Source organism: Nannospalax galili, unplaced genomic scaffold, assembly GCF_000622305.1.
Source record: "Nannospalax galili isolate Female #2095 unplaced genomic scaffold, S.galili_v1.0 scaffold1941, whole genome shotgun sequence".
In the NCBI taxonomy this organism is placed as follows: Eukaryota; Metazoa; Chordata; class Mammalia; order Rodentia; family Spalacidae; genus Nannospalax; species Nannospalax galili.
In genome coordinates, this window is record NW_008344179.1 from 214,987 (window position 1) to 227,849 (window position 12,863).

The 12,863-nt window shown below is 45.1% G+C and overlaps 1 protein-coding gene across 1 annotated transcript in view; it reads left to right on the forward strand.

The window, feature by feature from the left end:
• The window catches only part of Mertk (MER proto-oncogene, tyrosine kinase), a 123,363-nt gene extending 110,852 nt beyond the window's left edge, over nucleotides 1-12,511 (forward strand). The window contains exons 16-19 of the mRNA XM_008840352.2: nucleotides 3,171-3,280; nucleotides 4,308-4,467; nucleotides 5,622-5,758; nucleotides 11,475-12,511. Coding sequence (XP_008838574.1) covers nucleotides 3,171-3,280; nucleotides 4,308-4,467; nucleotides 5,622-5,758; nucleotides 11,475-11,985 — 918 coding nt within the window. The 3' untranslated portion in view covers nucleotides 11,986-12,511. The remainder of the gene's footprint in view (nucleotides 1-3,170; nucleotides 3,281-4,307; nucleotides 4,468-5,621; nucleotides 5,759-11,474) is intronic.
• Nucleotides 12,512-12,863: the final 352 nt, after the last annotated feature.

A 12,863-nucleotide genomic window follows, 5' to 3' on the forward strand; every position in this document is an offset into this window, starting at 1 on the left:
GCACTGCTAGAATTGGTTATGAGGGTGATTATTAAGGAAGACCCCCAAGTAATAATAAATGTTTTAATATAGTCATGGCCCTAAAGAAAAGAGCATACCACAAGTTCCTGGTCATCACAAATGGGTCCATCCATGATGTATTCTCCCCCAAACTTTCTCAGGATTGTATTAAAATGCAGTTGAGGGCTTGGGCTGTGCTCAGCTGTTAAAATCCTTGCCTAGTGAGTTGGTAAGTTTTTATTGTCAACCGCACAACCTGGAGTCACATGGGAAGAGGGAACCTGAGTTAAGGAATTTCCTCCTTCAGATTGGTCTGTGGGGCATTTTCTTGATTGCTAGTTGATATGAGAGGCCCCAGATCTCTGTGGGCAATGTCACCCCTCTGCAGATGGGTCTGGGCTGTATAAGAAAGTAACTCAACGTGAGCCTGGGAGTTTATGCTTTAGCCTCCCTCAATGATGGACTATAACCTGTCAAGTGGAATAAACCCTTTCCTCCCCAAGTTACTTTTGGTCAGTGTTTATCCCAGCAACAGAAAACACATCCAGCGTATGCAAAGCCCTGGCCTCCACCTTCAGTACCACATAAACCAGCTGTGGTGGTATCACACTCCTGTTACCCCAGCACTCAAGAGATGAAGGTCACAGGGCAAGGGTGGAGGTCACAGGACCACATCTTGTGACAGTCCTCACCTTGCACAGTGTACCTGGCAGGGTCTCTAACTGTTCTCCACTGAGTACAGTGGGTTAGCTGACCTGTGACTCTCCAGACTTCTCCTGTCTCTACTTCCCATCTCACCTTACCGGTGCTAGAGTTACAGACACATGCTGCCATGTCCAGCCTTACCTGAGTTCTGGGGATCCAAATTCAGGGCTTCACCCCTGTATGGCAAGTGCTTTACCCACTGAGTGATCAATCTCCTCAGCCCTGAACTGTCAATTCTAGTTTTTCAATGTGAATGTCCATACCTACCCTCGTGGCACGTTGCCTTAATTAGAGTTACTTTTTTGTAAGTCTGAAGCCTTTCAGCCATGCTCTTCCTCAGGCCTGGTTTTTGGTGTGTTTTTTTTTGTTGTTGTTGGTTTTTTTTTTGGCGGGGGCGGGGGGTGCTGGTATTCAGAGTTCCTTGAGTTTCCTTATGACTTTTAGAATCAGCTTCTTAATTTCTACAAAGAAGCCAGCTGTATTAAACATGCCCTGTACTGAATCTATAATTTGAGGAGAAATGACATAAAATATTTTTAAGTCTTGTAATTCATGAATAAAGAAGAGTTTTCCATATATTTAGATTTTTAATTTTCTCCAACATTTTGTGATTTTTTTCAGGACATAAGTTGACCACTTCATTAAATTCCTGTCTAAATATTTGTGTTCTATTGTAGCTAGAATTATTTTCTTAGTTTCATTTTGAGATTATCACTAGTGCATGAAAATACAAGGCTTATTGTATATACTGTTGTCTGTACTGAGACCTGCACAGTTTCTCAACTCCTTTATTGCTTGAACTACACAATTATTTTTTAAATGATTTTTAATCACAGCCTCTGAAAATAATGTAATTATTAAAGGAAAAAATAGCACAGATGAGTACACAGAGCAGGGTCAGAAAATGATTCATTCACCTTTTTTCATAACTCCATTACTTAAGGGTAAGGATAATTAAGGCACTTTAGTTTTATAGGCAGTATATAATTGGCATATGTCTTGTTTGGGAAATATAAGTCATTAAAAGTGCAATGCTCAGGGTTGTAGCTGAGTGACAGAGTGCTTGCTTAACATGCGTGAGGCCCTAGGTTCAATGCCCAGTACTGCAGCATAAAAAAAACAAAAACAAAAGGCAGTGCCCTTCTGAGAATGATTTGGAAAACTCACTGTCCTTAGAGAACAAACTATGACAAATCCAATGACTTAGTTAGGGAGGGGGAATCGTGGATGGACCCATTCTTTATTCGTGACTGTCAGGAACTTGTAGCCAGCCCTTTCTTTAGGGCCATGACTGCAATAAAACGTTTCATTATTACTTGGAGGTCTTCATTAGTCACCATCCTCATAACCAATTCTAAGTCAGTCTCTCTCTCTCTCTCTGTCTCTCTCTCTCTCTGTCTCTCTCTCTGTGTGTCTCTCTCTGTGTCTCTCTCTGTGTGTCTCTATCTCAAAGCAAACCATTCCTCCCTTAAGTGGCTTGTCAGATATTTGATCACAGTGATGAGAAAAGTAGTTAAGTGGGTTGAGCCAGTGCTGTATATGCTACATGAGCACTTCTACCCTTGAGCTACATCTCCAACCCATCAGTGGCAGGTTTACTCACATAGCAGTTTAGTCTGATTCTACAACATAGAGGAAAACACTAGATGGTTGAAACTCTAGGAGAGCCCTAGGGGAAGAATATGAGAATCTCTGAGTACATGCTTGTATTGTGGTCCAAAGATAAGGGGTGAAGACTAGCCTAATTGCTGCTGTCTAGAGGAAGAAAAGTATCTTTCAAAATATCTCAAAGTAAAATGAGCTTGCTTGGTATGCATGAGGTTCAGAGATGGATTCTTAGCACCACAGAAGAAAGAAAGGAAAGGGGAAAGGGAGGAAGGAAAGGAAGGAGGGAGGGAGGAAGGATAGAAAAGGATAGCAGATAGGGAGACAGAACTGGAAACAGCTCCTACTAAGTGGGATTTTTGCCTCCAAAACTTTGACCATCTTCCAGCATTCCTCCCTCATTAAAAGCAGGTACTCCTCTCTGCCTGGTATGGCCTGTGTCCCAGCACCCCTCAGGATATGAAGAAACACCTCAGACACAGGATACTTTTCACTGTGAACGCGTTAAAAGGTGAAGAGGGGAGAATGCGGTATTTTCCAAGAACTTTTAGGGGTTCCTTCTTCATTCCTCTTTAAAACATTTGAGAGTCGAGTGTGGTAGCTCATGTCTGTCATCCCAGCACTGAGGAAGCTGAGGCAAAGGATCTTGAGTTGTAGGTCAGCCTGGGATACACAGAGAGACCCCTGCCTCAAAATAAACAAACAAAATACCCATTTTTTATATATTATAGAGAAATGAAACATTCGTTTCCATGTCACCACCACAACTCGATGAAGAGAATGCCGTTTTCCCCTCAGGTGAGAATAACTTGCCAAGTTTCCTTCTAAATACTAGCTTCCTTCTGTTTCCTCCACCCTAGCACATTCCCCTGCAGACCCTGCTGAAGTTCATGGTGGACATTGCCCTGGGAATGGAGTATCTGAGCAACAGGAATTTTCTCCATCGGGATTTAGCAGCTCGAAATTGCATGTAAGAACCTGGGCCTTCTTGAACGGTGCTCACTTTCATGACCTTGATCTTCCTAAGGCTGGGAGGATGGCCTACTGCTATTAGATTATTTTACTTCCTTACCTCCCCAGGGTCTTGCCTAGTCCACAAGGCCAGTGCTGATAACAGGAATCAGGCAGGATGGCCACAATGTGGTAGATCATTCCTCTCAAGGTCCCAGGAGGCCTGTTTTTCTTTCATTCCTGTTGTGCCACATCTCTGTCCCTTCAGTGCCTCCAACTCCTGTGCCCAGCTATTCTTGCTGGACCAGTCCCCACACAGGCCAGAGGGATGCAGTACAGTAATGTCTGGTCTCCATTATCTGTGCCTTTGACCCCGAAGCAGATGCCCACCCTCTGCTCATGGGCTGTGTGTCCTTGACATTGTTGTCATCATTCCCCTCCTCCTCCTCCCCTCCCCCTCCTCCCCTCACTGGCCTCTGTTTCCAGCATGCTGGGATTAAGGGAATGGACCAGCGAGCCCGGTTGTTTTGTTTGTCGTTTTAAAAAAAAAATATTCTCTCTCTCTCTCTCTGTCTCTGTCTCTATCTCTCTCTTGTCTCTCCTTCTCCTCCTCCTCCTGCTCCTCCTCCTCTTCCTCTCCCCCTCCTCCTCCTCTCCTCCTCCTCTCCCCCTCCTCCTTCCTCCTCCTCTCCCCCTCCTCCTTGTCTCTGTCATCACCTTCCTCTTCCTCTTCTTTCTCCTCTTCCTCTTCTTCCTCATCTTCCTCCTCCTCTTCTTTTTGAGTAAGGGTCTCATGTACCCCAGGTTGGTCTCAAACTCACTATATAGCTGAGGATGACTTTAAACACTCTGATCCAGTTTATGCTGTGCTGGGGATGGAACTCAGAGCTTCATGCATGGTAGACAAGCACTCTACCAACTGAGCCACATCCCCAGCCTCCCTGTGTCTTCTCTGGTATCTTGTAAGTGTTGTAGCTGCATCTGTCTACCTGGGGTTAAATGCTCTGCTCTCAGGGTTGTTGAGGATCTGAACTGGCTCTTCACAGGTTGCGGGATGACATGACTGTCTGTGTGGCAGACTTTGGCCTCTCTAAGAAGATTTACAGTGGTGATTACTACCGCCAAGGCCGCATAGCCAAGATGCCTGTGAAATGGATTGCCATAGAGAGCCTTGCAGATCGAGTCTACACAAGTAAAAGTGATGTGGTATGTACACAGCTTTGGTTCAACAAAGATGAAGGTTTCTGAAAGAAATGACTAGACTTTTGATCAGAACTGATAAACTGAGGATTGGAAACATACCCAGACTTCTCTTTTTTTCATTTATTATACCTGTATTTACTTTTGTGGTATTGAGTTGAACTAGGACTTAACACATGCTAGGCAAACACTGCCACTGAGCTAGCTTGGAACTTGCTATATAGACCAGGCTGGCCTCAAATTCACAGAGATCCACCTGCCTCTGCCTCCAGAACGCTGGGATTAAAGGCTTGCACCACCACGCCTGGCTAACTAATTTTTTAATTATGTGCATATATGGGATGGGGTCGGGGGAATGTGCAGGTGCCTGCAGAGGCCAGAGGCATCAGATTCCCTGGAGCTGGAGTTATTAGCAGTTGTGAGCTGTCCAAATCGATGTGGGTGCTGGGAAACAAACTCAAGTCCTCTACAAGAGTAATATGGACTCTTAATCCAGAGCCATCTCTCCACCCCCTTTTACTTTTTGTGTTTGAGGCAGGACCTCTCTATGTAGCTTAGACAGGCCTTGAACTCACAATCCTCCCACTTCTGCCTCTCAAGTATCTGGGATTACAACTGTGCACCACCATGTCTGGCTTTTATTTCTTGCTAGGTCATTTGATTCAGGAAAGCAGTAGATTGTGGTAAAGTGCCCTAATATTCAGAAATCTGTGCTTTGTATAGAACCTTCATTGAGTTACATGTTCTTTGCTACAAATGAGTGACTTACTGTCCACATCTAAGTTCACGTTCACATTAAACTGAATGAGTTCATCTGGTGGCCCTTTGGAACCCATATGCTTTGTACAAGATGATATGTAATTAGACCTTTGACCCAAGCTTGGGAAAAGAAAATGTCCTATAGCAATAGCAGAGCAAAACTAAACAGTGTTGATGTGGGATGAGGTTCTGGCTGCCTTTGCCAAATTTCCCAGAACAGTTTTCTTGAGAATGGGGAACCACAGCACCCGAACCCCAGATGCTGCTGTGGGCCTCAGACATAATTACCAGCTTTGTGCACGACTCTCAGGGCTTTAAGGAAATGACCTTTCCTGATGAAAAAGTCCTTTGAGGCTCTGTGGAAAGATTTGCATCCTAATTTGTTGTTGCTTTGTACTCAGTGGGCTTTTGGCGTGACCATGTGGGAAATAGCAACCCGGGGAATGACGCCCTATCCTGGAGTCCAGAACCATGAGATGTATGACCACCTTCTCCACGGCCACAGGCTGAAGCAGCCCGAGGACTGCCTGGATGAACTGTGAGTGAGCATTTCCATGCAACTGGGCTTTCTGCACCGGGCTGCCGCTTGACTGTGCAAAGACCTGGGAAGCATGGTCATGGCAGGAGGGGTGGGGTCTGCTGTTAGCCAGGCCAGTGTGTGCAGAGGCACCTGCAGATGCCTCAGGTCAGCTGCCATTCCTGATACAGTGGTGATGTATGCACAGCTCCATGAGCCATCTGTAGCTCACTCATCCAAAAGTTCTTAGGCTGCACGGATGGGCACAGTTAAGACAAGGCATCCATATGTTCCTAAACTCCATAAGCACTGTTGGGAAATACATCCTACCAATAGATAGGCTTGATTTACAGTGTATGAGGTACTGGAATCCTTCCCTCCTCACTTTGAACCCAGTTATTCTTTCTCTATATACCATTTCAAGTATACTGATCACATTCGTCATGAAACTTAGAAATCTTTGAGAGCAAGCCGGTTGTCAGAATTACTGGGGGACAATTCTGACAGTGCAGTTCCTTAGCCTTGTGCCTGGAGATTGTGGTGCTGTTTGTTACAAAGTGATCCTAGAAACTGTGTGTTTTAAAAATGTTCCCTGGGAGAACATGACCTGTGCTTGGCCAGGTATGAGCATTCACAACTCCCGCAGAGCATGCCCCATCCTGACAGCCCCTCTGACTTCAAAGACAGGCATGATGAGGAAGAAACCCAGTTCTTGGGGTTGGACAGACCAGGCTCTGTCCAGTAATTAGCTCTGTGTGTGGCCGTGGCAGCTGGCTTGACTTCTGTATCATGTTACTAGCCACAAAATAGTGTAGCCATATGTTCTTCAGACAGCTGTAGTAATGGTTAGGTAAGAAAGTATCCTGAGTATTCAGCCCACAGAAGGCACACAGAGGAAGTACCACAGGACAATGCCAGTTATTAATATCATCATTACTTTTTTACTCAAGGGGTGTGTGTATGTGTGTGTATTAGTTTCTTTTCCTGTTATTTTAATACAATATCTTGACAAAAGCAACTGAAGGGGGCAAGGATTTATTTCAGCTCATAGTCCAAGGTACCATCCGTCTGGCAGGAAAGTTGAGGCAGCAGGAGCTTGAAGCAGCTGGTCATATCACATCCACAATCAGGAGCAGAGCATGGCAAATGCTTGCTACTCTCAGTTCCCTTTCATATACAATCCAGGATCCCAGCTGGGGAATGGTCCCCAAGATAGTTAAGATCAGCCTTCCAACATCAATTAAGGTAATCAAGGCAGCCCCTCACAGGCATGCTCAAAGACCCATCTCCCAGGTGATTCTAGATTCTGTCAAGTTGATGATGCCAACCATCACAATGATTTGCATGTGTGTGGGTGCACATGGATATGCATGCATGTGGTGGCTGGAGATTGATATTAAGTGTCTTCCTTAATCGATCACCACTTTTATTTACTGAGGCAGAGCCTCTTGCTGAACCTGGGAGCTTATGCATTTGGCTTGTCTAGTTAGCTAGCTTGCCCCAAGGATCCCGTCTCCACCTGCTCACTGCTGGGATTACAGGTGACCTGCCATACTCCCCTGGATTCTGCATGGTTGCTAGGGATCCAATCTCAGGTCTCCATGCTTGCAAGGCAAGTGCTTTATCCACTGAGCCATCTCTCTAGCCCTATCATTTCTATTTGATCTCCCTCAAGTACCTTGCTGACCTTTTCAAGACAATGTCTTATAAGGCTGCCTATAGCATGATGACTTGCACCTTCTTGGTAGTGAGTCCCCTCCCTGTAAAACAAGGGCCATGGACTTGGAAGCCATTCTTACCATATTTAGCAAGAACACTAGGCAACCATGGGCTTGAGCTGGCTCTGTCATGGAACAGCATGCAGGGTACTGGTACCAGTGATTGTATACAAGACCCCCAGGCCCACACCAAGCTCTGTCCTTGCTGCCTCATACAGCAGACAGGGCTCAGGTCATTTTGCATACAGCCCACCTCCCTGTCTCCATCCATGTAAGGCTTAGACTGAAAGCCAAACAAGAAGACTGTTGTGATCCCAGCTATGCCCTTCTTGGTGGTGGTGGTGGTGGTTAAAGATGTCTATTATTAAACAGAAAGACTGTAAATCTCTTTAAGACATTGTGAAATCCTGATTAAATTAGTTCTAGGGTTTCACGGTAGTTTTTAAAGGGCCATGCTACTGAAATGTTGACTTCTGGAAATGAAGAAGCCTTTCAATGTGGTCACACTGACTGGGAAGAGTTTTGTTGTGGTTTCTATCTTAGCTTTCCCCATGTGCCAGCAGACGTTGACATTTACAGTGATTCATTATGGGTCTCAGCAAGGTCCGAGCTGTGTCACATTGTGGCTTTTACATGTTTCATGTTAAGCTAACAGGAGGGGCTGCTGAGTTGGTGTTCTTTGAGAACATTTTTGGTGGCAGAATCAGCTCCCACCCTGTGGTCGGGGACCCAGGGAGCTGCAGACAGGCTGCGGTCCCCATGCTTCTGCTTGCTCATGCCCTGGGCTAACAGAAGAGCTGTGGTCAGCAGGCTGGTGAAGCAGGCCTTCTCCTGGGTCTCCTCCTATGTGGATGCCAGCAAGCAATAGTGTCCCCCAAAGAGGCCTCTGTGTTTCCATTTCCTGTTTAAAAGAAAAATGAGTATTCTGAATTTCTCAGAGTTCAAACAGGGCTAGGATGAATGTGCTCCTGTGTTCCGTTACACTTTGGTAATTTTAAGTAAATTCTGTGAAATATAGCAATATGGCTCCTGGGCTGTAGCTTGGTGGTGGAGCGCTTGCCTAGCACACACAAGGCCACAGCACAGTCCCCTGTACTGCAAAAGGAAGAAGTGGGGGAGGAAAAAAGGGAAGAATAGATGGATGGATACCAATCACAGAGCCCCTTGGTGCCCTACTTTCTAATCCTGCCCCTCAGAGGATCACCTCTCCTCACTGTCACTTCCACCCTGGAATAACCAGCTTGTAGATCTTGTTCCCCACTACCCAGAATGCCATTCTCTGATGCCTCCATCGACTTCCTCAGGACATTTCCCTAGCTGAGCTCTTTAGGCCTCCATGCCACCCTCAAGACCCTCCCCACCAGCTGGCCACAGTGGTCCATGGCATGGATATCCTTCCCCTCATCCTCTGGCATGACAGGTCTTTGTCCCCACTGGATCCCATTGACTAGCAGATATCTTTCAGAGTTCCCCTCCTCTTCTATCCCCATTGCTGATACTGTCAGACCATCGGACCCCAGGACTCCATTACCACCATGATGCCTTCATCCTCCCCTCCCCTGAACTCCATCTGCATCTCTTGGACAGCAACCAAAGTGACCCCTCAAATATGATCTGAAGCAGGGGTAGTTCAGTGCTTAACCAACATGCTAAACTCCCTGATTCCACCCCCAATGCCACAGACAGATAATTAGAACTAAAATCTGATCATGGCTTACTTCTGGACTAACCTTCCTGTGGTTCCCAAGCCCCTCATCCTGTCTTTAGAAGTTATATTTAAAGTGGGCATGATAATGCTTACCTGTACAGGAAGGTAGAGAGTTTGAGGTCAGCCCAGGCTGTATATCGGATTCTGTCTCAAAAAAAAAAAAAAAAAAGTTTTAAATACTATTTATATTCTCATATATTTCATAAAGTATTAAGCATGAAGGAAAACTAAATTTCAAAATGATCTTGCTACTATTCTACATAAAAAAGATCAGTTAAACACTTTTCTAAGACATGGAATAAATTAAAGTGAATTAAATAGCACAGTGCCTGGATACAGTGATTGAAAGAACATTGTGTTGTATCCCTAAGGGCTGAATTTCCCAAAATTCAGTTTAGATTGCAAACAGTTAAGGGTCTGTGGAAAATAGAAGTCCTACAAACTGACTTCTACCATGAAAACCTCAAAAACAGAAACAAACTTGTTTGCCAAGTCTAAGTGACTCTACTGAGAGTAAGTCAGAGAAACTAAAAAGTACCCCTAAACTCAAGATGAAACTCGAGACCGTGAGGCAGGACTGGCACTCTGGTGTGATCTCAGAGTCTTTATTCAGATTCAGCCCCTCAGTATGTACCTTCAAAGCATGTACTAGCATTGATAAAGGCTGGAAAAGCAGACAAATGAAAAGATAGTTATGTCTGCCTGAATGAGACCTTGTGTTATGTGTAAAGTACCACTTAGTAGAATAAGCCAAAGGATCTGTAAGTCATAAAGTAAATGTAAATATGGGAATTACATATTTATGTTCCTAAGATAACAGTGCTCCCCATGCATCATGTAATTTAGAATTGGCCCGTTTTTCTTATCCAATGATATTAATGCCAGTTTCTCAAAATAGGAAAGGATCCACATGAAAAGCTGGTATGGCTTTTCTCAGCCTAGTGATTCCCAGTTGTCATTTCTCTGTTGCACTCCTTTGATTGTCCCTCCATTGTAGTTCTGGGCACTGAGATTGAGGAATGTACCCAAAAAGTCATGAGGAGCAGTTGGTGAGGGGATCCCCCAACCTGAAGCTGCCTCCCCCGGTTACCTAGGGGCGTTCTTACCTAGCCATTCCTGGCTCCACCTAAGTCAGCCCTGTCCTAACAACTCAGTTTGAAATATAGAACAGAAGTCAGCAAGATTGTTTTTTAAAGTAGCAAACAGTAAATAATTTTGGCTTCTTGGGTCCTTTCCACCCCCTCAATGCTACACTTGCAGCAAAAGCAGTCACAGACAACAATAAACAAATAGGCACAGCAGTGTTCCAATAAAACTTTATTTACAAAGCACATCATTGGCTTGGTTGTCAAGCCCTGCAGAAGAAAAGGACCTTAGGTCTTTTTATTTGCTAAGATAGATATAATTGCCAGGTACATCTTCTACTTTTTATTTTATTTTGTTTTTTTGAGAAAGGGTCTCTCTGTAGCCCCAGTTGGTCTGGACCTCACTATGTAGACCAGGATGACCTCTATCTGCCTGCCTCTGTATTCCAAGCACTGGGATTAAAAGCATGTGCCACCATACCCACACATCCACTTTTAGAAACAGAATTGTTTTCTTGTCAAATACCTATGAAAAGGGCTGGGGAGATGGCTTAGTAGGTAAGAGTGATTGCTGTGCAAGCATAAAGATCTGAGTTTGATCCCCAGGACCCATGTAAAAAGCTGGGTGTGACTGTAACCCCAGTTCTGTGAGGGGCAGAAGCCAGAAGATTTTCTGGGGCTCCCTGGCCAGCTAGTTTAGCCAAAACAGCCAGTCCCATGTTCAGTGAGAGGCCTTGTCTCAAGGGAATAAGACAGAGATGGCTAGAGCAGGATACCAGATGTCCTCTGGCCTCTGTACATGTGTATATACACTTGCACACAGATACCCATGAAACATTTACAAACGTTGAATAACCATCAAGCCACACACCCCCAAGAACTCATTTAAAAGTGGAACAAAGGCTGGAGAGATGGCTCAGTGGTTAAGAACACTGACTGCTCTTCCAGAGGACCCAAGTTCGGTTCCCAGCACCTACATGGTGGCTAACAACCATCCATCCATAATTCCAGTGCCAAGAGATCTGACACCCTCTTCAGCATTGCACAGTGTGATATGGGTGCACTTACATGCATACAGGCAGTATAGTCATAGACATAAAATAAAAATAATAAAATATTTTAAAAAGTGGAACAAATGCTGATGGCATGGAATGAAATTCAAGATTAGTTGAGGAGAAAGGGGGATCAGGGACCTGCCAAGTGACACTTCTTTTTTTTTCCCTCAGGTATGACATCATGTACTCTTGCTGGAGTGCTGATCCCCCAGACCGACCCACCTTTTCAGTGTTGAGGGTACAGCTAGAAAAGCTCTTAGAGAGCTTGCCTGATTCGCAAGACAAAGCAGCCGTCATCTACATCAACACACAGCTGCTGGAGAGCTGTGAGAGCCTGGCTGAGCAAGCACTCGCTAGGCTAGATATGAACATCAATCCTGACTCCATCATTGCCTCTTGTACTCCCAGTGCTGCCATCAGCGTGGTCACAGCAGAAATTCATGAGAACAACCCTCATGAGGAGAGGTACATCCTGAACGGGGGGAGTGAGGAATGGGAAGACATGGCCTCAGCTCCCTCTGCTTTGGTCACACCTGGAAAGGACAGTGTTTTACCAGAGGACAGACTCACCAGGAATGGGATCTCGTGGTCTCACTGCAGCACACTACCTTTGGGGACCCCATCATCAGATGCACTTTTGTTTGCTGATGACTCCTCAGAGGGCTCTGAAGTGCCAGTGTGAGGCAAGCTGCATGGACATGTGACAAAACCAAGCAAGTTCTCCTGCTTTATGCTTGTTATGCCTGATGTTTTGGGTATTTGTTTTCCTTACTAAGTAAAGTCCGTGACCCAAGAGCGCAGGTGAATGCTATCAAGTCAGTCTTCATTATAAATTCATAAGAGAGGGCTGGAGAGATGGCTCAGCCTTTAAGAGCTTATCCTGCTCTTCCAGAGGACCCAAGTTCTGTTCCCAGCTCCCTTATTGGGCGGCTCAGCTCCAGCTCCAGGGGATCGAATATCCTTTTCTGACCTCCCAGGGCACCGGCACACACATGGCATTCATTCGCAGACAAACACACAGACACATAAATTAAAATCAATCTAAAAAATGAATAAATAAATACATAGCAGAGCTGAGTGTGCGCCTAACCTGTGGGTTGCCCTGGTTTCCATCCCAAGACCCACAAAAAGCACAAAATAAAAATACAGAGGCTAGGGAAATTGCTCAGTTGGTAAATTGCTTGCCTTGTAAGCACTAGGACATGAGTTTAATCCCAAGAACCCACATTAAAAAAAAAAAATTTTAAGCCGGATCCAGTTGTAGCCAGTGCTGGGGAAGGAGAGACAGGTGGATCCCTAGGGCTCAGTGGCCGCCAACCTAGCCTACTTGAGGAATTCCAGGCCTTGAGGAGATCCTATTTAAAAAGAAAATGGGGCTGGAGAGATGGTTCAGTGGTTAAGAGCACTGGCTCCTCTTACAGAAGACACAGGTTTGGGTCCTAGCACCCACATGACAGCTCATAACCATCTGTAACTTCAGTTCCAGGGGATCTGATGCCCTCTTCTGGCCTCTTCAGGCATTGCATGACATGCAGGCAAATACTCATACACATAAAAATA